Below are 26,598 nucleotides of genomic sequence, written 5' to 3'. Positions count from 1 at the left end.
TCTCTCTTGATGTTGAGATCTTCCCCAGTCAGAAAGCACTATGTACAAACCCAAGGACTTTAAGGTGGCTCTAGAGTTCTTAAGCCATGGAACACTCTGTCCACCTGGTCTGAGAACAGAGAAGTATCTTCAAATGGCAAGTCCCAAGTAGTATTCTGGACTTCAAAGGAGAGAACAGAAGACTAACCTAGATAATTTTTACTTAGCAACCGCAGAACCTGTGGTCCTAGCTACTGAGTCTGCACTGATATTCTTGCAACTAGTTTGCCCTCATTGACCAGAGAAAAGAACTCCTGCCTAGCCATCAGCAGACATAGGTCTCCGAACTTCTACACAGAGCCCCATAAATTAAAACTGTACCGCCCCAGCAGAGCCTGTTGGTTAGCAATACACAGCTGCAAACCCTCCATGGAATAAATCTTCCTGCCAAATAAGTCCACTCTCTCTGTGTCTTTTGATTTGAGGGCAGCAGTCTGATGTCCTTGTCACTCACCCTCATTAGCTGCCATAATTAATGAGGCCCAGAGATGGGTGGGTACAAAGTTACTCAAAACATTGGGTGGGCACATAGTATTTTCTCTTTGCCCTCTTTGAAGCGGAAAGCAGTGATAACGGGATTTGCCATGGAGCCTTTATAGGCTCTAGTATTGCCTCATTAATTGGCAGAACCACTTGGAGGGACCTACAGTTGATACTATGTCAATCAACTGATATGAGGACTCCCGGACCTGCATGCCCATGTCTGCAGTCACTCTCTTTCACAACTCCTCAGACTTTAAATTCATCCAGAGAAACCACATCATCTGGATAGGACGAAGAGAAAGCCAGGAGTGGAGGAGATTGAAGCTCTCCTACAGGCTGTTCCTCTGCTTCTAGGACCTCTTCCTGATGCTTGGTTTTGGTCCTGGAACCAGACCCTGCAGACCAGTGCGCAGGCTGTCCCCAGATGAGGGCACTGAATAGGCATGGTGAGGGGGGAGATCTGGAAACTGGGGAAACCCCAAAGCATTCCAAAATGGCTACTGGTACAAGGCTCGACCTCAGTGACCTAGCCACATTTTCTTGGCAACTCCCATTGTGGGGTCTCAATGGTAGGTGGGGAGAGAGGACTGAGGACTGACAGGTCCTGCTTCGGGCTTGTGAGACATAAGATCCCATCTCTAAGTGGCTCATCCAGTCAATACCAGGGACTGGTACTGAGAACCTGGTGATAGGCGGAGCGTCCTCATCACTGCAAGGTTCCCCTTGGTGGGTACGAATGGGCTGACCGGGGAAATAGGCAACTTCAGTACCACACGTTGGCCTGCTGGAGATGGCAACGGACAGGACAATGGTGCCGAGGGATCCGAGTCCTGTACAGATGGAGACACCAGCATCGAGAGGCAGAGCAAATTTCTTGCTGACTCAGGCACCTCCGGGGTAGTTGGCACTGAGGTGGTATCTTGTTCTGGTGACAATGAAGTTGATTGTGCCGCTTCTGGCACTGGGCTCCATGGTGCCCTTTGCAGCACTGAAAGCAACTGTGCTGACTAGAGCACCGATTTGGGAGAGGAGTGCTTAGGTTTCAGATGCACTCAGTTCAACGTGTTCTCACCCCTCCTACCAGACTTTAAGGGTAGAGATCTTCCCCTGCTCTGAGCCTCTTTGGAAGTCTTATATTTCTTTCTTAGCACAGACAAGAGAGATCGGTGCCCAGATTCCAATAATGCTGGAGGTGCACTTCTCACTGAAGCTGCAGCACTCAGCACCAAGTCAGACCGGACTGGCTTCAATGGTGGCCTGATTGCCAACTCCCAACAGCAGAAATTTCACCCTAGCCTCCCTATGCTTCTTCATTCTAGGCACTGGTCTTTTTACTCTGCTTTAGCCAGACCCCTCAGGCAACTACAGTAAGTTGCTCACTAGCACAGGCCTCGAGCAAGAAGCACAGTGCTTGAAGCCCAGTGACTGGGGCATACCTTGGTGCAATCAGTAGAACCCTGAAACGCAGGGGGAGGGGAGGGGAAAAACAAGACCGAAAAAACTGTTGTTTTTTTTTAAAAATATCAAAATCCTACAGCTACCAGACTAGCTCTATTATGTACATCATCATGCACAAAGCTGACAAAGAAGTGTTCTGGTAATGAACAAGGGTTCTGATGACTGTCATGGGTGACAGGAAGGAACTGAGTGGGGCTAGGAGCAGCTCTGCCCTTTATACAATGGTACATGGCAGCAGAGGGAGCACAAGCCACCCAACAGGTACAGTTGAAGGAAAAATTTCCCAACAACCGAGCGCTAGGTGCGGACACCAAGCATGGAATGCACATGTGCAATCACTTGAAGAATTACTCAGTTTGCTTAATATATCTAAATGATTAAATACAGTAATTTGCAATGCGCTGTCAAAATCAAAGACATTGCTAGTCATATCTCTTTTATCACTAGCCAATAAGCTGAAGAGTTTATTTAATAACAGTGCAGAACAAAATGGGTAAATTTGAGAAGTTGAGGATTTCTACCTGCACTAAGAATTTGTTGTCCATTTTGCCCATGGTATCTGATTTTTGTTGGAGGAGCACTATGTCCCATACGGCACCTCAACAAACGACCACCACCTCCAGGGCCATCGAAAATCCATATCTGCTCGAGAAATGCAAAGAAATGGAACATCAGTAAACATAACAACAACTCCCATTGAAAAAACAGATTGGAATAACGTAGTTAGAAACAACAACTTGTCTCATTCAGTAACTTTGGTTTTACTATACATGCTGATGCAACTGAAAAAGGGCTACCTCAAGTCTACACAAGTATTCGTACTTTGGAGGACCACTGGAAAAAAATAAATTTACCACAATGGTAGTAGCAGAAAAAATAGCTTACCTTTATAGCATTATCAGCGCCATTAGTAACAAGAAGTGGCTCTCCCTGGACAAATGACATACCAGCTATTGCTGTGGAATGGGCATTTCGCATTTGACTAATTAGTTTCTTCTCTTCCAGATCCCAGAGTGCAATGTGTCCAATAGGACTTCCAGCTGCCATGACTGGATGACCATCTGATCACAAAATGAAGAAAAAAACAATCCAAAGCCAAAAATTTTTTTTATTATACATTGCTTATAGCTTTCAATCATTTTAACTTTTTAAAGTTCATGTAAGCAAATCTGTCTCTCAAAGATTACAATCAGAGGAAAAAAATAATTCCTAAATAGAACATTAAATTAAAGCAATCATTTATCATAGCGATCTAATTTTTGAGAGAGAGAATGGACCATCAGCACGATAAGTAACAGGACCAGAGGATTTGCAATATCTGATCAGACCAGGTATATCTAGTTTATTATCTTGGTCTGACAATGGCCAGTACCAGATGCTTCAGAGGAAGATTCACGAAACCCCACAGTGGATATTTAACTGGCTATCTTTAGATTTCAGAGTTAGACGAATGACAGGAATGGGCGCTGCTCACACATCTCAGATCTAATTTCTGTTTGTATGCTTACTGCACCAGCTGACACGCTTATATTCTCAAGGTTCAGTTCACAAGCATTAGAGCTTGATATATTTAAATAAAAGATTAGATTCAGGAGCACAATTCTGCAGCAAGAGCCAAATCTGCTGTATTGAAAAATACTGACCCCTACAACTAGGCTGATCTGTTCTGAGTCAATATTACTTCCTATTTATTAAATAGTAAAATGTTGCAGTACACAGATTTTAAACATTCCCCTGTAAGATTTGCAATTTTTCCAACTATATAAAGAAAATATCACAGGTTTATTACTATTAGCCGTTGTAAACTTTAAAAAACCCCAAGACATACAACCCCAAGTTTTGTGCCTACAATAGCTTAAAAATGTGTTTAAATTTTTCTACTTTTCAATTAATATTACTGTTTTAATTTGATCCGCATATATGACTAATCAAACTGCTAGAATTTACCTGTACGGAAAGATATTGCTGTGATGGGACCCCAGTCTTGCTGAAATTTCATCAGTGTTTCATCAAACTTAATGTTGTGCACAATGATATGACCAGACACGAGACCTATTGCAACTACATCTACTGCTGGTGCCTGTGAAAGACAGTTCAATGATGAGAGAGAAATTAAACAGATTCCTCTCCATCCTTCTGTATTTTTCCTATTAAAAATAAGTTCTTCTGCATGCATTAATATATTCTTTAACTACATATCTTATTATTACAACATCACTGCTTCATTCAGTGCACAGGTTGAATTTGCAAAGCAAATGAGGTACTTCTTCTTAGCAAATTAGGCAGGGATTCTGCTCCATTCTAGCCAAAAACTTATGTTTGAAATTACACAACATCAATTCAGAATAAAACTACTGAGTCACTTGATTTGACCTGATTTCATTATAACTCTGAGCAATTCAGCTTTCAGTGCACAGGAGCAACAATGTGTAGTGTGGCAGGAGGGAGTCCATGGATATTCAACTAACAGGAGGGAATGCATTAAATTTAGCATAAAAATAATTTAAGAAATAAATTTAAGCAATTAAAAACTTTCCTAGAAAATAAATAAAAAATCTTTTTGGTAGATAACTGTACTGGATAAAAGTTTTCTTTTAAATATGTTCAAAATATGTTTTAAGGTCAGGCTTGACAAAGCCCTGGCTGGGATGATTTAATTGGGGATTGGTCCTGCTTTGAGCAGGGGGTTGGACTAGATGACCTCCTGAGGTCCCTTCCAACCCTGATATTCTATGAAAAAAGTCTAATAAATTTCACATCTGTTCCTCGTTCACTGTGCAACTGGTGCATTATGTAAGGGAGGCAGTCTTACACAATGTGTGTATGCATGATACGTAACTAAAACCTGTACAGTATAAAATATGCACAAGGATCTTATTTCCTGACTTGTGTGCTTCATTTCACAAACTCAGTTTCTGTAAGGAATATGTTATGTCAAGTTCTATGTAACCTACTTCATGGTCCATAAGCTTTTCCTATACCAATATGTTACAGGTACAGCAAGTTAACACCCGATATGCATGACATTAAAGTAAATTTAGGTCTAAAATAAATGGTTTAACCTTATAGTCAGGTACTTAATAAATCTTACACTTCGTTTCCTACCACGTAATATCACTTATTTTAATCTATAATTGAGCATTTGACCATTCTAAAGCATTAAAGTGAGACTGAACATGTTGCATTAAAAATAAATTTATATGAAATCAAAATTGTTCACAGAAGCTTGAGCAGCCGATGTTATATGATACCATCTGGTATAATACTTTTAGTTTGTTTGTAATAGCCCCATTTTTTTCTTTTTGGAGTTCTTTTCATTTTGGCAAACGTTTGATTTTCCCACCTAGTTTCTCTTAAAGCAAAACAAATTTCAGAAGCAAGAAACTTGCAACATAATTAAGCTGACCTACGGTACATCAATACCCTACAAACTTAAGTCACCGAAGTAGCCCTTACTCAATGGAGTAACCAGAATGAAGTTAAGAAAGCTATGTGAGTTAGTAAGAGTTTACATGGATGGTCCCCTAGATTGTATGCTTCTCAGAGCAGGGATATTATCTGTACTCTCTGCACATAATATGCACCTATTCCACTGTACAAGAATGTTAACACTGACTGCTGTTCTATATTTACCTTTTATAAACAAATGTACTAACAAAACTACTAACCTGTTCGAGGGTTGTCACACCCCCTAAACGCCATCCTGGAAATGAGTATAAAAGTTTGCTGTGAAAAGAAAGTGTTTTAAAAGTTACATTTAGAAAAAAATCTATGTCAAAATGAATGTCTAGCAAGTACATCTAGAAAGAACTATGACAAAAAATGAAGGCTAGCAGCATATATTAAAAAAATATGGAATTTAAAAATTTGGGTAATACAATCATTTATATGGAAAAGTTAAAAAATATATTGGGTGCATTCGGTCTTCAGGATGAGACCATTTTCAGGCACAGCAGTGGTAAAACTGAGTGCAAAGGAAATTGTAAACAAGGCCCTGATTACAGAATGCTTGAAACATGAGAGGTGCATGAGTAACACTAGTGACTAAACTACATGACTGAGGATATGTACCATCACTGTAAGCAATAAAAGTATTTTGATAAAATAAAGTTTGGCTGTGTTTATTAGTTATCAAATAATGAAACAAAATGTCTAGTTTTGCATGCTATACAAAAAAAAAAAGTTGACTGATTTTTGTATTTGGGTTACAAGGCAGATTCACTTAAAATCAAATTTAGGGCTCAATCTTGCACCCACTAACTGGTGCGGATTACCACAAATACTACCACTGATGCCATGGGATTATCTAAATCAGTAAGCATTGAACTAGGCACCTGGCTCAAGATCAGGCCTTTAAAACATAATTCTCGATTATGTTTACACACAAGTGTGAAAATGCTGAAACAAGCGCAAGCAGAGCATTAATTTCAAACTGCAATCACCTACTCTATCTTTGTTTAAAAAGGAATTTAAGAAAAAATTCTATTTTAATCCTATTTTAGTAGTTTTTGTACAGCATCTATAGCACCATATAGCTACCTTGAATAAAAATAAAATAAAATAGAAGAGCAATGATATTACTGAAAATGTATAACTGCTGTGAGACTAAAACCCTGAACTACATGACAAGTGTAAATTCTCATGAATTGTAGTCATATATATTTTCACATTTACAGAGAGTGTGTGCGCACCCATAATGAGGTCTCCCACTCTATCTTTCCATGAGCTGGCTATTTCCAACTCTAGAGTACCAACACTTAAGTCAAGCTTATTAATAGTGACTCAGCCATAGGCCATTGCGCCAAAACCAAAATATATTACAATGAAACTTAAAACTAAATCCAGATTTTTAAAGTATTAAAATACATATAAAAACAAACTAAAAAGAACAAACTCATTAAAACTGTATATAATCACTGATTAACACTTATTTGGCCTGCACAGTCTTTAAAGAATTTACGTTATTTTAAAAAATTAAGTTCCTAGCTCTGGTTGCGAAGATATTCTAAACATGTCCCAATGCAGTGGCAAGTCTGCAAGCGAACACAGCTATTGTTTCAGTCTAACACAAGAATGGAAGGTCCTAAAATACAGCAGAGTTTCCACTCTGCAAGGATGCGAGGAAGGAGGGAAGAAAACATATTAGTCTGTATAAGAGGACTCGGCACCATGTAGTTTTGTGGTTTGGCAGAAAGAGTGCAGATGAGCAGCCTGGAGATTTGCCACCATATGAATTCACATACCTAATCAGCACACCATACAAGAGCGAGATAAAGGCCTACCAGCTACTATAAAAACCATGAGTCGTAATTATGGCTTTTGTATTAATGTGATTACTGAAAGTAAATGGGACTTGGCCTCCTCAGTGCCAAAGTCATTTCTGAAAATTGCACTTAGGAGAACTGGAATGTACAACAACGCCCTCCAGCCCAACAACTTCTACAGTGCAGTAATATGTTTTCAATTTCAGATGCCTGTACTGGCAAACTGGGGCAATGTAAAACAAGTTGAATCAACAACAGGGCAGGACCCCCAATCAGCAAGTCTCTTCCCCACCTTGAATTACTGTAGTGGAGCGTGAGGAGGCACAATTTGAGTAGTGATCTCAGTCCCAAATCCTGCAGCAGCTGCACAGGTGTGAAACCTTGCTCCCCACACTCAGCTAAGCATAGGGTGACCAGATGTCCCGATTTTTTGGTTCTTTTTCTTATATAGGCTCCTATTACCCCCACCCCCTGTCCCGATTTTTCACATTTGCTGTCTGGTCACCCACGCTAGGCATATCTCCCTCCTCCTCATGGGCCCACTCAGTGGCTGGACAACAATTTTAAAGGGGAGGAGTTCTACAACTACTTCCACTGCCGTACTTCATCAGACAGACAACTAGCCAAAATGCTGAGTGGGGTCGGGGTTGGGAAATGAAAGCAAGGAACATTACTGAAAAAACCTGCATGATCCCTGTTACTTCACAGCAAAAAAATCCTGGCTAGAAAAATAGCATTTTCAGTCACATGAGAGAGGTAACTGTATTGCCCATATTTCTGAAAACAACACTGAGGGGCTCTTCTGCTGAAGGAGTTAGAAAAAACAGACCTGCATTAAGAGAACATTTTATTTAGGAAATATTAAAACTCGGAGTATAGCTCCACCTAGAGAGTGAAATGTACTTAAAGAATACATAATCTTACTTGGATTTTACATTCCATAACTGCAGGCTTCCTTGTTCACTGCCAAGGAGGATTTTATTTAAGTAGGTACTTGGATGCATAATGGCAGAAACTGCAAAAACAGCCTTATCAAAAGTCAATTGTAGGTATTCTTCTGCAGACATAAGAAACTGTGTTAGTTATGCTGCCATTACAAAATTCCAAGTTAGAATGATTATTTCTTTAAAATTTGCAAAAATGGCTCTCTTTTACATGCACAAGTGGAAGAAGTCCTCACAATTGGGATTTCTTCCCTGAAAGCACCAGAAACCTCGTATGAACCTGACCCATCTCATGGCAAGTTATGTAGCTTACTTTATATTTTCCAGCAGAACAGATTTATCTCATTATGAAGGATTCTTATTGTGCTTTCTGAGCAGAACATCTCACTTGATTAGCATATCTTCTGTTTACATTATAACAAGAAGTCTTGTTAATACATGAACGCCACCTTAGAAGCATAGTAGTTATTTTAAAAATTGTTAAACGCCGCAGACCACCATAAGAGAACCTGTCAGGCTAATGAGTCATTGCCCAATGCCAAATTTGGACAATTCTTTGAAAAGAAAGAATTAAGCCACCGAAGTGCGATCCCACCTAACAGTGAGCCATCAAACCTTATTTAAATGTGGCACAAATAGCCTTTATAATATCGATGGATAATATTTAAGCAATTTTTTTCTATTATCTATTTAAATTTTCACAGTTGTGAGAAACTATGGGTGGGGTCAGGCAACAGGGGTAGACAATTATTTCATGACAACAGAGAGATTAAAAAAAAAGTTTTTAACTACTAAAACAAATTGTCAACACCACATGTCAAAATACACAAAGTAAATGCCTTAAATCAAAACTCTAAGAAGTTCTCAAACAGGACTTTTCTTACTCTGCATATCTGTAAGTTTGCAATCATCATTGATGGAAATATTTTTTCATTGGTTTGTGCACATATGGTGAAATCAACATTTATCGATAAAAATCAAATCCTTTCAAACCTATTCACTCAAGAGCACAAAAGGCTACTGACAACTAAAAAACTTGGCACTTGATCTTTTTCTGCTGCCAAGAGAGCAAGCAATTTCCATGCCATACCCACTGTCAAGGATAAAGGAACTGAAGAAATTTTAGAACTGCATATGACACCAAACTTCTTTCATCACAACCCTCATGAACAAAGGGAATGTTAAGAGATACCAGTTATCCAAGAGTAGAATTCTGCACCCACATGCTCCTCCAACCCTTTCTCCTCCCAAAGTCAATGGAGCTTTGAATGGGTGCAGGGGTCCACCAACGAAGCTCACTGCAGGATCACGACTTCAAACACTAATGCAACAACTGTTTTATTTTGCCTTAAGAAAATTAAGAACTCTGCCATAAGCATTAAACAAATTGTCTTACATTATCAAATGCTTACTACCTTTATCACATACCACAGATACAATTTGGACAGTTACAGAATGAGGCAATAGTGACTCACCTTCTGATTGTACATCCCAAACAATAAGAACGTTATCAATATCCACAGAGATGACATGATCACCAAACGGCTGCAAAAGGCGAATTTCTCCTTTGTGACCCTCATATATATGAACCACCTATGATTTCAAAGTACACATTATTTAAGTAAAAGCTTTTCACATATTGTAATATTTTAGTATATTACTTGAACGATAGCAACTACCTGTAACAGAAACCTGTTAATACACAACTTTATACTATATTTTATCTAGTAAATATGCACCTTTATTAATCCTCATTTATGATAGCTTCCTCGGTACTGAGAAAGCATACTTGGCAAATCCTTTTTGTCAGTTTTAATTGTATTTTAACTTTTGTGTCCTGAAGATCATTTCTTTATTTTATAAGTGTCACAGCCCAACCACTGTAGAATTTGTCCTTAAACCTTTTTTATTTTAACTTATCCATTGTTGTTATTGCTGAGCATTGTGAGGCTATTGTCCCCAAAACTCGTGAAATTAAATTATAATTGATATGAATAAGTGACTTAAGTAAGAAAACATATCAATATTGGCTTAGTGTCTGGTCATTACACAATAAATAAGTTATAAAAACCTCTTTGTTCCGGGCAAAAGCATGGAGAAGATTGCCATATGAAGCAAAGACCAACATTCTGTCTGCTGCCAAACAAGTAATGTCTTGTAATAAAGCATTACCTATGAATAAAGAGGGAAATAAGTTTAACAATTTCCATTTTCACAATAAAAAAAGAATGTCTTACAACGTATCAACACATTCATGGTTGCAAATTACCAACAACAAATTAAGGTACATCAGGAAGAGAAAGTTATCCAATATTGTCTTTGGGCAACAAGTGGCTAAATTATAAGAAATGTTTTCCTAAGAATGAACACAATGAGAAACTATATAGGATACACTGCAAGTTATGGCATGAATTAACTTTTAAAATATGGCTGCATTATACATGACAGAAGCTACCCAAAAATAACATTTTCAAGATTCCTACAGCCCAAGAACAGCCTTCTTAAGAAAACTGAATGCATGTTAAGACAGGAGCATATAAAACAAGTGACACAAAAAAGTGTCAACTATTTTTGTATTTGTCATTAAGTCTTGAGAGCTCCTGACGCTGCCTACAGTTAAGGTTGCTTGACACATCCCAATATAAAACCCCACTTTCACTGGCTAATATCTTTGTCAACGTTAAACCATTTGGACGGAAATTTTCCATGCTGAGTATCTGCTTCAGGTTGACTACTTCTTAAAAGTTTTAGCTAAAACAGTTCAGTTGTTTCCAAGAATGAGATTACTAGAACACACATTGTTTTGACTATCATAATTCTTTTCCCCCTACAATGGTTTCATTTGGAAGTTCTACTGCCCCATGCTTTGGAGCAGGGACTCAAAATCTGGAAGGTGGATGGGGTTAGCAGATTCAGTGGGGTGGGGTCTCGGTGTGGGGGGCTCAATGGGGGGGCCCAGGTGCTGGGAAAGTGGGGCTTGATGGGGTGGGGGTCCAGGTGCAGCTGGTTGGGGAATCAGTGGGATGGGAGTCTGAGTATGCGGGGCAGGACTTGTCAGGATGAGGGTTTGATGGGCCTGCTTAACGGGGAAGCTCCAGCTGCTGCTGAGGGGATGCTGCATGCCCGGCTCCCACTTCCCCCATGATTCCCATATCCCCGTTTCTTCTCCATCCTCCTCCCCTCACTCCCACATTCCCCTCCCACTTCCTTCTCCACTGCATCTTCCCCCCCTCACTCTCCCTTACCCAGCCCCATCGCAGGCACTCACTGTTGCACAAATGGGAAACAGGAAGGCTCCCAGCACACAGAAGGGGAGCACAACTGGCACGAGGACCCAGAAAGCAGTGTTTAGCTGCAGAGTCAGCGGAGCCAAAACAGCCTCCTTTGGCTGGACAGCTCTGCGCTTGCAGAATGGGGGCTGGAGGGATGGTGTGCCCCTGCCATGCCTCACTTCTGTTTGGAGGGGGGCAATCCCCCCCCCCAAAACTGCACCCATGGTTACCCCCCACCCTCCCGTGTGGATTCCCTTTGCTTCCCTGCCATTTTCTACAGGGAAATGCGGGGGGGGGGGGGGGGGGGGGGCGGAATTCCTTCCCGACCCCAAATATGGCGATCAGCTAAACCCTGAGCATATGGGCAAGATTCACCAGCCAGATACTACAGAAAATTCTTTCCTGGGTAACTCAGATCCCACCCCATCTAACATCCCATCACAGGCTATTGTAGACTGATGTGTTAGCTGTTTGGGGGGGGGGGGGGGGAATGTAATTTGCAGGATGTAGAACTGTATACTTACTAACAGCAACTATACCAAGTTTCTTTACCTGTAAAAAAAAAAAAAAAAAGATAGATCTTTAATAGTTTTCTGCTCTGAATTTCCTACAAATACTAATCCGGCATTCTAGAAACATTAGCATTTGCAAATTCAGAACTATGTAGCAAAAGGGTCGTCATGGCTCTAAAGTGCAGGAGCTGACTAGAAACCAATGTGTAAAACTCCAGCAGAGACAGGGCCAAATACTACTCCCAGTCACTGAACGTCTTCATAATCATCTCATCTGGGAGACAAGATTTGCATCCCCCAGCATGGAGCAGGTCCTAAACCTTAAGGCATGCCAAGATCCACAAGAAAATTCTGTGGATATCAAAACATCTGCAAAGGGCTGGTATATATGTACAAAGGTGCTGGGTGGCTAGATTCACATATGTCTTAGGCACCTAACTACCACTTTAGACACTCCCAGAATCCAACATTTAGGGGCCACTGAGATCCTCAAAACACACGGTCAGCTGCCATCTAATTCTGTAGGCACTTAAGTCCCCATATGCCTACATTTCCCCCATTAAAGTCCCTCAGGAATCAAAGTTTCTGCCAGCAAGCACATGGACAACTGCCTCAGTCTGTCAGGGGTCTCAAACACACGGCCCATTCCTGCAGCCCACCATAAGCGGCAACTCCACCGGCAGCCAACTCCCTGCTCCTCCGCCTAACTCCCAGTTCTTCTCACAGCTGTTTGGCAGTGCTTAGGACTTTCCGGGGGGGGGAGGGGGGAGGAGTGGGGGGACGACGACACGACATGGCACACTGAGGAGAGGAGACGTTGAAGAGGCGAGGCTGGAGCGGGAATTCGGGGAAGGGGTTGGAATGGGGCAGGGACTTTGGGGAAGGGGTTGGAATGGGGTCAGGGAAGGGGTAGGAAGAGGCAGTGCAGAGGCGGAGCCTCATGGACTAGACGAGAAGTCTGAGGTATGAAGTTCAGCATGTATGATTCTTTGCTGTGAGTAGTTGGGAAGAATGTTTGTTAAAAGTGGCAACGTATTTTGTACGAATAGTTACTTTAAAAAGTTCCTGCCATTACAGCCATGTCGATAGACATCAGTGTTACTGACCACCTAATAGTTACAGGTGTTTATATTTTATTAAAATGCCTCTTCACATTACAGATTTTAAAAAGTTAATACATTGACTTTTAATAGCATATTACATTACTCTTCATTTTTGACTATACTTTTGTATTGTTGTATGAAAAGGTTTCAGTGATGAGGCCCTCGGGCCAATGTACTAGTCCTCATGTGGCCCTCATGGGGATTTGAGTTTGGGATTCCTGGTCTATGTGCTCAAAAGCCTATCTCATGCCTAAGCCCAATTGGGATCCTCAAAGTGGTCCTCCACCTGTCACACCCACAGGGCTCCATCTAGTAGGCAGGCGTTCTCTGAGAGCACCCCTGTCAAATCATGTCAAACCATTCCTTTGTTCTTGACAAATCCATGTTGACTGTTACTTATCACTCGTGCAAATACAGACAGACATTTTCCTTTCCAAATGCAAACAAATGGACATCATACCAAAAGGACTGACGGTAAAAAACCATTACAATCAACATACCACACAGACTGTGGTGAGAGATTGTGCCACACACTCTCAAAGAAACTGTGGAACCACCTGACCAACATCCTATACAGCAAATAGGAGAAGATCAAGAATGAACTCTCAAAACTAGAAACTCTCAAAAAACAAAAACCCCAACCTTTCACACAAACTCCCTCATGGCTGGACTTTACAAAAACTAGACAAGCCATTTACAACACACACTTTGCTTCTCTACAGAGGAAAAAGGACACTAAACTATCTAAACTCCTACATGCCACAAGGGGCCACAACAGTGGTTCCCTTAACTCACCCAACAATATTGTTAATCTATCCAGCTATACTCTTAGCCCGGCAGAAAAGTCTGTCCTATCTTGAGGCCTCTCCTTCTGCCCCACCACCCCCACAAATACGATACAGTTCTGCGGTGACCTAGAATCCTACCTTCGACGTCTCCGACTCAAGGAATATTTCCAACACACCACTGAACAGAACACTAACCCACAGGAAGCTTCCTACCAACACTACAAAAAGAAGGATTCTGTGTGGACTCCTCCTGAAAGTCGAAACAACAGACTGGACTTCTACATAGAGTGCTTCCGCCGACATGCACGGGCTGAAATTGTGGAAAAGCAGCATCACTTGCCCCAGAACCTTAGCTGTGCAGAACACAACCACATCCACAGCCTCAGAAACAACTCTGACATCATAATAAAAAGGCTGACGAAGGAGGTGCTGTAGTCATCATGAATAGGTCAGAATATGAACAAGAGGCTGCTAGACAGTTCTCCAACACCATATGCTACAGGCCACTATCCTTTGATCCCCCTGAGGAGTACCGAAAGAAACTACACCATCTGCTCAAGAAACTCCCTAAAGCAGCACAGCAACAAATCTACACTGTCACACCCCTAGAGCCCCGACCAGGGGTATTCTATCTGCTACGCAAAATCCATAAACCTGGTGTCAAGGTTCCTCCCCCACTCTGAACTCTAGGGTACAGATGTGGGGACCTGCATGAAAAACCTCCTAAGCTTATCTTTACCAGCTTAGGTCAAAACTTCCCCAAGGTACAAAATATTACCCCTTGGACAGGCCGCTACCACCACCAAACTAATACTGGTTACTGGGGAAGAGCTGTTTGGACGCGTCCTTCCCCCCAAAATACTTCCCAAAACCTTGCACCCCACTTCCTGGACAAGGTTTGGTAAAAAGCCTCACCAATTTGCCTAGGTGACTACAGACCCAGACCCTTGGATCTTAAGAACAATGAACAATCCTCCCAACACTTGCACCCCCCCTTTCCTGGGAAATGTTGGATAAAAAGCCTCACCAATTTGCATAGGTGACCACAAACCCAAACCCTTGGATCTGAGAACAATGAAAAAGCATTCAGTGTTTTACAAGAAGACTTTTAATAAAAAATAGAAGTAAATAGAAATAAAGAAATCCCCCCTGTAAAATCAGGATGGTATATATCTTACAGGGTAATTAGATTCAAAAACATAGAGAACCCCTCTAGGCAAAACCTTAAGTTACAAAAAAGATACACAGACAGAAATAGTTATTCTATTCAGCACAATTCTTTTCTCAGCCATTTAAAGAAATCATAATCTAACACATACCTAGCTAGATTACTTACTAAAAGTTCTAAGACTCCATTCCTGTTCTGTCCCCGGCCAAGACGACTACAGACAGACCCACAAACCCTTTGTTTCTCTCCCTCCTCCCAGCTTTTGAAAGTATCTTGTCTCCTCATTGGTCATTTTGGTCAGGTGCCAGCGAGGTTACCTTTAGCTTCTTAACCCTTTACAGGTGAGAGGAGCTTTCCCCTGGCCAGGAGGGATTTCAAAGGGGTTTACCCTTCCCTTTATATTTATGACACGCCCCCCAAATCTCAGCTAGGGTGAAACACTGGCTGGGATTTCTTCCTGGAGCTCTAGGAAAACAGAGTTAATAAGACACATGCATCTCTAAATATACTACCAAGTACATAAAGACTAACAATATTTTCCACATCTCAAGGACGATTTTAACCAGTTGATTCTGGGAAACTTTCACGGGAGAGTGCATCAGCCACTTTGTTAGAAGCTCCTGAGATGTGTTGGATGTCGAAATCAAAATCTTGGAGAGCTAAACTCCACCGAAGAAGTTTTCTGTTAGTTTCTTTGACGGTGTGAAGCCACTTTAGTGCAGCATGGTCGGTTTGCAGGTGGAAACGCCGTCCCCAAACATATGGGCGTAGCTTTTCCAGAGCGTAGACAATGGCATAACATTCTTTTTCAGTGACTGACCAGTTGCTTTCCCTCTCAGACAGTTTTTTGCTGAGAAACACTACAGGGTGGAATTCTTGATCAGGTCCTTTCTGCATTAAAACTGCTCCCACACCACGCTCGGATGCATCTGTGGTTACTAGGAACGGTTTGTCAAAGTCTGGGGCCCTTAGTACAGGGTCAGACATGAGTGTCGCTTTAAGCTTGTTAAAGGCCTTCTGACACTTTCCGGTCCACTGAACAGCATTTGGCTGTTTCTTTTTGGTTAGGTCTGTCAGTGGGGCAGCGATTTGGCTGTAGTGCGGTACAAATCGTCTGTAATAACCGGCCAAGCCTAAGAAGGATTGAACCTGTTTCTTTGACTTTGGGACAGGCCACTTTTGGATAGCATCCACTTTGGCCTGTAGGGGGCTGATAGTTCCTTGACCCACCTGGTGTCCAAGGTAAGTCACTCTGTTTAGGCCTATTTGACACTTCTTAGCCTTAACAGTTAGTCCTGCCTCCCTTATGCGCTCAAGGACTTTTTGTAGATGTTCCAGGTGGTCTGCCCAGGAATCCGAAAATATGGCCACATCGTCAAGGTAGGCGACTGCATATTCTCCTAATCCCGCTAGGAGACCATCTACAAGTCTTTGGAAAGTGGCGGGTGCATTTCGCAGCCCGAAAGGGAGTACATTAAATTCATACAGCCCGAGATGTGTGATGAAGGCTGACCTTTCCTTGGCAGATTCATCTAGCGGTACCTGCCAGTACCCCTTGGTTAAGTCCAAGGTAGAGATGAACTGGGCCCTTCCCAGTTTCTCTAATAGTTCATCTGTGCGTGGCATGGGATAGTTGTCTGGGCGAGTTACAGCATTTAGCTTACGGTAGTCCACGCAAAAACGTATTTCCCCATCTGGTTTGGGAACTAGAACCACTGGAGATGCCCATGCACTTTCAGAGGGGCGGATTACACCCATCTGTAACATATCCTGGATCTCCCGTTCTATAGCAGTTTTAGCTTGAGGAGACACCCGGTAAGGTTGGACCCTAATTGGGTGAGCATTACCTGTGTCAATGGAGTGGTATGCCCGTTCAGTCAGTCCTGGGGTGGCTGAGAACGTTGGCGCGTAGCTAGTGCACAGCTCCTGGATCTGCTGTCGCTGCATACGCCCAAGGGTCATGGAGAGGTTCACCTCTTCCACACCACCAGCACATTTCCCTTCGTAGTAAACACCTTCAGGCCACTCAGCGTCGTCTCCTCCCTGGGCTGTAAACTGACAAACCTTTAATTCTCTGGAATAAAAGGGCTTTAGAGAATTAATATGGTACACCTTAGGCTTTCGGTTGGAGGTGGGGAATGCTATGAGATAATTAACAGCTCCCAGGCGCTCCTGGACCGTGAATGGCCCTTCCCATGATGCTTCCATTTTATGGGCCTGGAGTGCCTTTAAGACCATGACCTGGTCTCCTACTTTGAAGGAACGCTCTCTGGCATGTTTATCATACCAGGCTTTTTGCTCTTTTTGAGCATCCTGTAAGTTTTCTCTAGCAAGGGCTAAAGAGGTTCGGAGGGTGTTTTGTAGGTTGGTTACAAAGTCCAGAATGTTAGTTCCTGGAGAAGGTGTAAATCCCTCCCATTGCTGCTTCACCAACTGCAATGGCCCCTTAACCTCACGGCCATATACAAGTTCAAATGGGGAAAACCCTAAACTGGGATGTGGTACAGCTCTGTAGGCAAAGAGCAACTGCTGCAATACTAGGTCCCAATCATTGGAGTGCTCATTTACGAATTTACGTATCATGGCCCCCAAAGTTCCATTAAACTTCTCCACCATGCCATTTGTTTGATGATGGTAAGGAGTGGCAACCAAGTGATTTACCCCATGAGCTTCCCAAAGGTTTTTCATAGTTCCTGCCAGGAAACTAGTCCCTGCATCTGTGAGGATGTCGGAGGGCCAACCTACCCTGGCAAAAATGTCTGCTAGTGCCTGGCACACACTTTTAGCCCTGGTGTTGCTTAGAGCTACTGCTTCCGGCCATCGGGTGGCAAAATCCATGAAAGTCAGTATGTACTGCTTTCCTCTGGGTGTCTTTTTCGGAAAAGGACCCAGAATATCCACAGCTACTCGCTGAAATGGAACTTTAATGATGGGGAGTGGCTGGAGAGGAGCTTTGACCTGGTCTTGGGGTTTTCCCACTCTTTGGCACACCTCACAAGACTGGACATAGGTAGAAACATCCTTGCCCATTCCCTCCCAGTGGAATGACCCCCCCAAACGGTCTTTGGTCCTGTTCACCCCAGCATGGCCACTAGGGTGATCATGGGCTAAGCTCAAGAGCTTGGCCCGGTATTTAGTTGGAACTACCAACTGTCTCTGAGGATGCCAGTCTTCCTGGTGTCCCCCAGAAAGAGTTTCCTTGTATAAAAGTCCTCTTTCTACAACAAACCTGGATCGATTAGAAGAGCTGAGAGGCGGTGGGTTGCTCCGTGCCGCCGTCCAAGCTCTCTGGAGGCTTTCATCTGCTTCTTGTTCGGTCTGGAACTGTTCCCTTGATGCTGGAGACATCAGTTCCTCATGGGATTGTGGACCTAGGCTTGGTCCCTCTGGAAGCGATATAGGGGATGGAGTTGTTTCTGTTGACTGTGAACCGCTCTCCGCTGGTGTACTATGTTGGGATTCAGGCTCCGGCTGAGCCTCTTGTGTAGGGTTATCGGCTGCTGCCAGTTCAGGTTCGGTGGGGCCCTCTGGTGTTGAGGTTGCAAGTACTGGATTCAGTGCTGACACGGGGTCTGGTGTTGGTTGTTCGGCTGGTTCCGGTTCTGGGACTGGTTCCGTCTGGGTCTCTGGGACTGGATCCACTACTGCTGTTGCAGACATTGGCCTGGGGTCCAGGTCCATCACCTCTGACTGGGTCCTGATAGAAGTTTCCGGAACAGAGCTAGGCCTCACGGCTTGTTTAGCCTGGTTGCGGGTGACCATTCCCACCCTCTTGGCCTGCTTCACATGATTGGCCAAGTCTTCCCCCAACAGCATGGGGATGGGATAATCATCATAGACTGCAAAAGTCCACATTCCTGACCAGCCCTTGTACTGGACAGGCAACTTGGCTGTAGGCAAATTGAAAGAGTTGGACTTGAAGGGTTGAATCGTCACTTGGATCTCTGGGTTGATTAAATTGGGGTCCACTAAGGAAGCATGGATAGCTGACACTTGTGCTCCGGTGTCCCTCCACGCGGTGACCTTCTTCCCACCCACACTCACAATTTCCCTCCGCTCCAAGGGTATCTGGGAGGTATCTGGGCCTGTGGACCTCTGGTGTGATTCCGGTGCAATGAACTGTAATCTGTTGGGGTTCTTGGGGCAGTTGGCCTTTACATGCCCCAGCTCGTTACATTTAAAACATCGTCCAGCTGACGGGTCACCGGGGCGAGGAGGGTTGCTGGAGAACGGGGTGGTGGGACGATAAGGGGTCTGGAGGGTTCTTTGGGAGGTAGGTGGGGCTTTGGGCGGCCCCCGGTAATAGGGTGTGGTCTGGGGTGGTCCCTTCTGGTCTCCGCTCCAACTGCGACCAGTTTTCTTCTTCTCTGCCACCTCCACCCATCTGGTTCCAATCTCTCCTGCCTCAATTACAGTTTTGGGTTTCCCATCTAGGATGTATCTTTCTATTTCCTCAGGAACACCCTCTAAGAATTGTTCCATTTGCATTAGGAAGGGCAAATTTACTGGAGATTCAACACTTGCTCCTGATATCCAGGCATCCCAATGTTTTACAATGTGGTAGGCATGTCGGGTAAATGACATGTCTGGTTTCCACCTTAGGGCTCTGAACCTCCGACGAGACTGCTCGGGTGTTATCCCCATTCTGACTCTCGCCTTGGATTTAAACAGTTCATACTTGTTCATGTGTTCTTTAGGCATTTCAGCTGCCACCTCAGCTAAGGGTCCACTGAGCTGCGGCCTCAGCTCTACCATGTATTGGTCAGTAGAGATGTTGTACCCAAGGCAGGCCCTTTCGAAGTTTTCTAAGAAGGCCTCAGTATCATCACCTGCCTTGTAGGTGGGGAACTTTCTGGGATGGGAAGTGGTACCTGGAGAAGGATTGCTAGGGTTTGTTGGTATATTCTGCTGGGCCTTTATCCTCTCCATCTCCTCCACATGCTTCCTCTCTTTTTCCTTCTCCTCCTCCACATGCTTCCTCTCTTTTTCCCTCTCCTCCTCCACATGCTTCCTTGCCTCCATTTCCCTCTTGTGGGCAGCCTCTTGGTGTTGTTCTGCCTCCCTTTCTTGTTCCTTCTTCAGCTGCATGAGTTCTATCTGTCTTTCATGTTCCCTTTGTTTTTCCTCAGCCTGAAATTTGGCTAATTCCAGCTGTAGTCGAGCTGAGGATTTGGCCATTCTAACCTCTCTGTTTTTAACTAACTTTACACCCGAGGTTTAGAAATAAACAAACAAAACTTGGCTGTAAAATTTTGCTGTGCTGGAATAGAATACCTATTCTCTGATAGTGATTGTCAGCCTACAGAAAAAGACAATCCCCTTGTCTCTGCTCTGGGCCCAAATTAAAGCAAAAAACCTCCAACTACTTGCTTACCCAGCCCAAAGAAAAAAAAAATTCTTTTCAAACCTGTGCTCCTTGTAAAACAAAACAAAAAAAATCAAAATCCTAAAAAAAACCCTGCCACTTTTGTCTCCAGGCAAATGGGTAGAGCACACCCCCCCTATTTACTTTTAGGAAGAAAAGAAAAAAAAACCTCTGGGTTGGAAGACTGTGAATTTCCCTGCAGGAGTTAAGTACCCTGCCTCCAGGCAAAAAAACCCTGCAATTCACAAGATAATCCCCTTTTGTCTCTGCTTGGCCACAAAGCAGAGAGAAAACAAGCTGCTTTCAGTTTCAAAGCTGCTTTCTGGACTTCCTAAAAATTCCTTTTTAAAATCTGTATTTCTAGTTCAAAAAATCTCAACTGGATCTCAAAATGATTTCAGGTTAATCCCACCACTGTGCCACCATGTCAAGGTTCCTCCCCCACTCTGAACTCTAGGGTACAGATGTGGGGACCTGCATGAAAAACCTCCTAAGCTTATCTTTACCAGCTTAGGTCAAAACTTCCCCAAGGTACAAAATATTACCCCTTGGACAGGCCGCTACCACCACCAAACTAATACTGGTTACTGGGGAAGAGCTGTTTGGACGCGTCCTTCCCCCCAAAATACTTCCCAAAACCTTGCACCCCACTTCCTGGACAAGGTTTGGTAAAAAGCCTCACCAATTTGCCTAGGTGACTACAGACCCAGACCCTTGGATCTTAAGAACAATGAACAATCCTCCCAACACTTGCACCCCCCCTTTCCTGGGAAATGTTGGATAAAAAGCCTCACCAATTTGCATAGGTGACCACAAACCCAAACCCTTGGATCTGAGAACAATGAAAAAGCATTCAGTGTTTTACAAGAAGACTTTTAATAAAAAATAGAAGTAAATAGAAATAAAGAAATCCCCCCTGTAAAATCAGGATGGTATATATCTTACAGGGTAATTAGATTCAAAAACATAGAGAACCCCTCTAGGCAAAACCTTAAGTTACAAAAAAGATACACAGACAGAAATAGTTATTCTATTCAGCACAATTCTTTTCTCAGCCATTTAAAGAAATCATAATCTAACACATACCTAGCTAGATTACTTACTAAAAGTTCTAAGACTCCATTCCTGTTCTGTCCCCGGCCAAGACGACTACAGACAGACCCACAAACCCTTTGTTTCTCTCCCTCCTCCCAGCTTTTGAAAGTATCTTGTCTCCTCATTGGTCATTTTGGTCAGGTGCCAGCGAGGTTACCTTTAGCTTCTTAACCCTTTACAGGTGAGAGGAGCTTTCCCCTGGCCAGGAGGGATTTCAAAGGGGTTTACCCTTCCCTTTATATTTATGACACCTGGGAATCCTGGATGCCCCATCATCTCAGGCATTGGCACCCTGACAGCAGGATTATCTGGCTATATAGACTCTCTCCTCAGGCCTATGCTACCAGCACTCCCAGCTATCTTCGAGACACCACTGATTTCCTAAGGAAACTACAATCCTGTAGTGCTCTTCCAGAAAACACGATCCTAGGCACTATGGACGTAGAAGCTCTCTACACCAACATTCCACACAAAGATGGACTACAAGCCTTCAGGAATAGCATCCCCGATACCATCATGGCAAACCTGGTGGCTGAACTTTGTCCCCACCCACAACTATTTAAGATTTGGGGACAATGTATACCTTCAAGTCAGCGGGACTGCTATGGGTACTCGCATGGCCCCACAGTATGCCAACATTTTTATGGCTGACTTAGAACGACGCTTCCTCAGCTCTCGTCCCCTTATGTCCCTACTCTACTTGCGCTACATTGATGACATCATAATCATCTGGACCCATGAGAAGGCGGCCCTCGAGGAATTCCACCATGATTTCAACAATTTCTACCCCACCATCAACCTCAGCCTGGACCAATCCACACAAGAGGTCCACTTCCTAGACACTACAGTGCTAATAAGCGATGGTCACAAACACCACCCTATACTGGAAACCTACTGACCACAAAACTTACATACCTGCCTCCAGCTTTGATCCAGACCACATCACACGATCCACTGTCTACAGCCAAGCTCTAAGATACAATCACATTTGCTCCAATCCCTCCAATTTGCTCCAATTGCCCAGAGGCAAACACCTACAGGATCTCTATCAAGCGTTCTCAAAACTACAGTACTCACCTGCTGAAGTGAAGAAACAGATTGACAGATCCAGAAGGGTACCCAGAAGTCACCTACTACAAAACTTGCCCAACAAAGAAAGTAACAGAACGCCACTAGCCATCACCCACAGCCCCCAACTAAAACCTCTCCAGCGCATTATCAAGGATCTACAGCTTATCCTGAAGGACAATCCCTCACTCACAGACCTGGGGAGACAGGCCAGTCCTCGCTTACAGACAGCCCCCCAACCTGAAGCAAATACTCACCAGCAACTACACACCACACAACAAAATCATCAACCCAGGAACCAAACCCTGCAACAAACCCCGGTGCCAACTCTGTCCACATATCTATTCGAGGGACACCAGATCGGCCCTAATCACATCAGCCACACCATCAGGGGCTCTTTCACCTGCACATCTACCAATGTGATATATGCCATCATGTGCCAGCAATGCCCCTCTGCCATGTACATTGGCCAAACCAGACAGTCTCTACGCAAAAGAATAAACGAACACAAACCTGACATCAGGAATCATAACATTCAAAAACAAGTAGGAGAACACTTCAATCTCCCTGGTCACTCAATAACAGACCTAAAAGTGGCAATTCTTCAACAAAAAAACCTTCAAAAACAGACTCCAACGTGAAACTGCGGAACTGGAATTAATTTGCAAACTGGACACCATCAGATTAGGCCTGAATAAAGACTAGGAGTGGTTGGGTCATTACAAAACCTAAACCTAACTTCCCCCATACTAATTTCACCCTACTGTTACTCACACCTTCTTGTCAACTGTCTGAAAAGGGGCACTCTCATTACCACTTCAAAAGTTATTTTTCCTTCCTTGTTATCCTGCTGTTAATTGAATTGCCTCGTTAGACTGACCTCACACTTGGGAAGGCAGCTCCCATCTTTTCATGTATTTATACCTGCTCCTGTATTTTCCACTCCATGCATCTGATGAAGTGGGTTCTAGCCCATGAAAGCTTATGCCCAAATAAATTTGTTAGTCTCTACGGTGCCACAAGGACTCCTTGTTGTTATCACCTTAGTATCTTCTAGGTGTTTGCAAATTGATTGCTTATTTGCTCCATTATCTTTCTGGGTACTGAAGTTAAACTGATTCGTCTATAATTCCCTGGATAATCCTTATTCCCCTTTTTACAGACTGACACTACATTTGTCCTCTTCCAGTCCTCTGGAATCTCTCCCATCTTCCATGAGCTTTCAAAGATAATGGCTAATGGCTCAAATATCAACTCAGTCAGCTCCTTGAGTACTCTAGGAGCTATTTCATCAGGCCCTGCCAACTTGAAGACATCTAGTTGTCCAAGTAATTTTTAATTTATTTTTTCTATTTTAGCCTCCGATCTTACCTCATTTTTACTGGCATTCACTATGTTAGATGTCCAATTGTTACTAATCTTTTTGGTGAAAACCGAAACAAAAAAAGTAATTTAGCTCTTTCGCCATTTCCACATTTTCTGTTACTGTCTTTCCCCCTCTCTTTCAGTAATGGGTCTATCCTGTCCTTTCTCTTAGTTCTAATATAGTTTTAAAATGTTTTCTTGTTACCCTTTAAATCTCTAGCTAGTTTAATCTCATTCTGTGATTTAGCCTGTCTAGTTTTGCCCCTACATGTGTTTTGCTTGTGTTGGTTTTTTTATACTCAATAATCTGACCTCAATCCCCCTTTTTGTGGGACTCTTTTTCTGAGTTTCAGATCACTGAAGATCTCCTGGTTCAGCCAGGATGGTCTCTTGCCATACTTCCTATCTTCCCTACACAGTGAATGCATAATAAATGCTTGAAAAACTGCCAACTCTCTTGAACGGTTTTTCTCCTTAGACTTCCTTTCTATGGGATCTTGCCTACCAACTTCCTGAGTTTGCTAAAGTCTATTTTCTTGAAATCCATTTTCTTCACTCTACTCTTTTCCATCCTACCATTCCTTAGAATCATGAACTCTACCATTTCATGATCAATTTCACCCAAGCTGCTTTCCACTTTCAAATTCTCAACCAGTTGCTCCCAATTTATCAAAAATCAAACCTAGAACACCCTCTCCCCTAGTAGCTTTTTGCTTCCAAAGCATTCCAAGAACTCTCATTTACTTATAAGACCCTTTTTGTATGATTAGATTAACTCTCTGGATGATGTGGCCCAAGTGGGGCATTTGAGGAGAGTCAGCATTACAGCACAGAGGAAAATCTGCACAGATCTAGAGGAAGGTGCTATGGCACCCATACTGATCGTGGGAAACAGAGAAGTGGTGGGATTCCGGGCAGGAGGATACACAGTAAAAAGAAAAGGAGTACTTGTGGCACCTTAGAGACTAACCAATTTATTTGAGCATGAGCTTTCGTGAGCTACAGCTCACTTCATCACTTGCATCCGATGAAGTGAGCTGTAGCTCACGAAAACTTATGCTCAGATAAATTGGTTAGTCTCTAAGGTGCCACAAGTACTCCTTTTCTTTTTGCGAATACAGACTAACACGGCTGTTACTCTGAAACCTGTCAGGATACACAGTGTGGGTGTCACAGACTTATGCTTTGTTTTCACTTTTCCCTGCTTAAAAAGGTGGGGGAGGAGATTAGGGGGAGAGGGGAGTTATTGCAAGTCTTGTAAAATCCTAAATGGAAACAAGGCACCTTGTAGGTCAGGGGTGGGCAAACTATGCCCCGCGGGCTGGATCCGGCCCCTCAGGGCTTTGGATCTGGCCCGCGGGATTGCCACTCCTGTGGTGCCATGGGCCCCGTGCTGCTCCGGGACGCAGCCAGCACCATGTCCCTGCGGCCCCTGGGGGAGGGGAGGCAGAGAGCTCTGGGTGCTGCACTTGCCTGTGGGTACCTCCCCCGAAGCTCCCATTGGCTGCTTCCTGGTGCGCACCATTGCCACCCCGGAGCCCACACCCTGAACCCCTCCTGCACCCCAACCCCCTGTCCCGAGCCCGCTCTTGCACTCCACACCTCTCCCTGCACCCCTTCCCTGAGTCCCCTCCCGCACTGTGCACCCCAACCCCTTCTCTGAGCCCCCTTGTACACACCACACCCCTCCTCGGCCCTAACCCCTTGCCCTAGGCCCTTTCCTACACACGGCACTCCCTCCCGCACCCAACCCCTGCCCCAGCCCTACACTGATGGCCCTGCAGGCAATTTCCCCACCCAGATGTGGCCCTCGAGCCAAAAAACTTTGCCCACCCCTGCTGAAGGTGCAGGTGGCTGGGCCGGGAGAGGGGGCGCGGACTGGGGCGACCACGCATGCTGCGGGACAGGAGTGGGCACCGGAGCCCACGGGGGGCCGCTCACGCTGCGGGGGAGAGGGAGGGGCCACATGATCCGGCGGGGCGGGAAGGGCTATGGGGGGTCGCTCGGGGGAGGGGCAATGGGAGCCGGGGAGAGGCGGGGGTCACTCACGTTGTAGGTGTGGAAGCTCCTCCCCGCGGCGGTGAGCAGGTAGAACTCGCGGTGGCGCTGGTGGTAGCGCAGCACGTGGGGCAGGTGGTTGGAGTAAAGGCCGAGAGCGCGGAAGCCCGAGAAGAGCGCGCTGCCCCCGCCGGGGGCCGCCCGCACCGCGCTGCCCGCACGCGACATCCCCCCAGGCTGGGCCGCCGGCACCCTCACCCCCCAAAGCACGCGCCCGTCCCAGAGCGCTGCGGAAACAGCCCCACCCCTTCCGGCGCCACCGGCTCGTAGCAACGGCCCAGCGGCCCCGGAGCGTCCACGAAAGGGGCCCCCCCTACGCCTGCGCCCGCGCGCTCCGAGTTCCGCCTTCCGCGATGGTGGGGGGGGGCTGGGAGAGAGAAAGACTCCCGCCACAGCCGGTCGCGTCTGCGCAGGCGCTGCCCCTGCCGGCGCCTGGTTTCTTGTCGAGCTCCCCGTGGCGTAGCCAGTGGTCACCTCGCCGCCTTCTCTGAGGTGCACAGCAGCTCGGGTGCCCCGGCCTCCCGATAGTTAGTTGATTGTCGCGCGGCCCGACCGATGAACGGTCCGGACGCCATTTGTCCTGATATTCTGCTTCGGCAGCTCTCCAGCTTTTTTT

At 44.4% G+C, this 26,598-nt stretch overlaps 1 protein-coding gene across 1 annotated transcript in view; it reads right to left on the bottom strand.

Moving 5' to 3' along the window:
• WDR36 (WD repeat domain 36) overlaps nt 1-26,224 on the bottom strand; it is a 61,668-nt gene extending 35,444 nt beyond the window's left edge. Inside the window, exons 1-9 of the mRNA XM_084629688.1 lie at nt 25,974-26,224; nt 11,985-12,012; nt 10,260-10,360; nt 9,664-9,781; nt 8,169-8,301; nt 5,649-5,706; nt 3,928-4,060; nt 2,866-3,041; nt 2,502-2,622 (exon numbers count right to left, since the gene is read on the bottom strand). Coding sequence (XP_084485814.1) covers nt 2,502-2,622; nt 2,866-3,041; nt 3,928-4,060; nt 5,649-5,706; nt 8,169-8,301; nt 9,664-9,781; nt 10,260-10,360; nt 11,985-12,012; nt 25,974-26,150 — 1,045 coding nt within the window. The 5' untranslated portion in view covers nt 26,151-26,224. The remainder of the gene's footprint in view (nt 1-2,501; nt 2,623-2,865; nt 3,042-3,927; nt 4,061-5,648; nt 5,707-8,168; nt 8,302-9,663; nt 9,782-10,259; nt 10,361-11,984; nt 12,013-25,973) is intronic.
• Nucleotides 26,225-26,598: the final 374 nt, after the last annotated feature.

The sequence above is a fragment of the Lepidochelys olivacea genome (assembly GCF_965140295.1).
Source record: "Lepidochelys olivacea isolate rLepOli2 genome assembly, chromosome: 5".
In the NCBI taxonomy this organism is placed as follows: Eukaryota; Metazoa; Chordata; order Testudines; family Cheloniidae; genus Lepidochelys; species Lepidochelys olivacea.
This window is presented reverse-complemented; position numbering and strand designations above follow the sequence as displayed.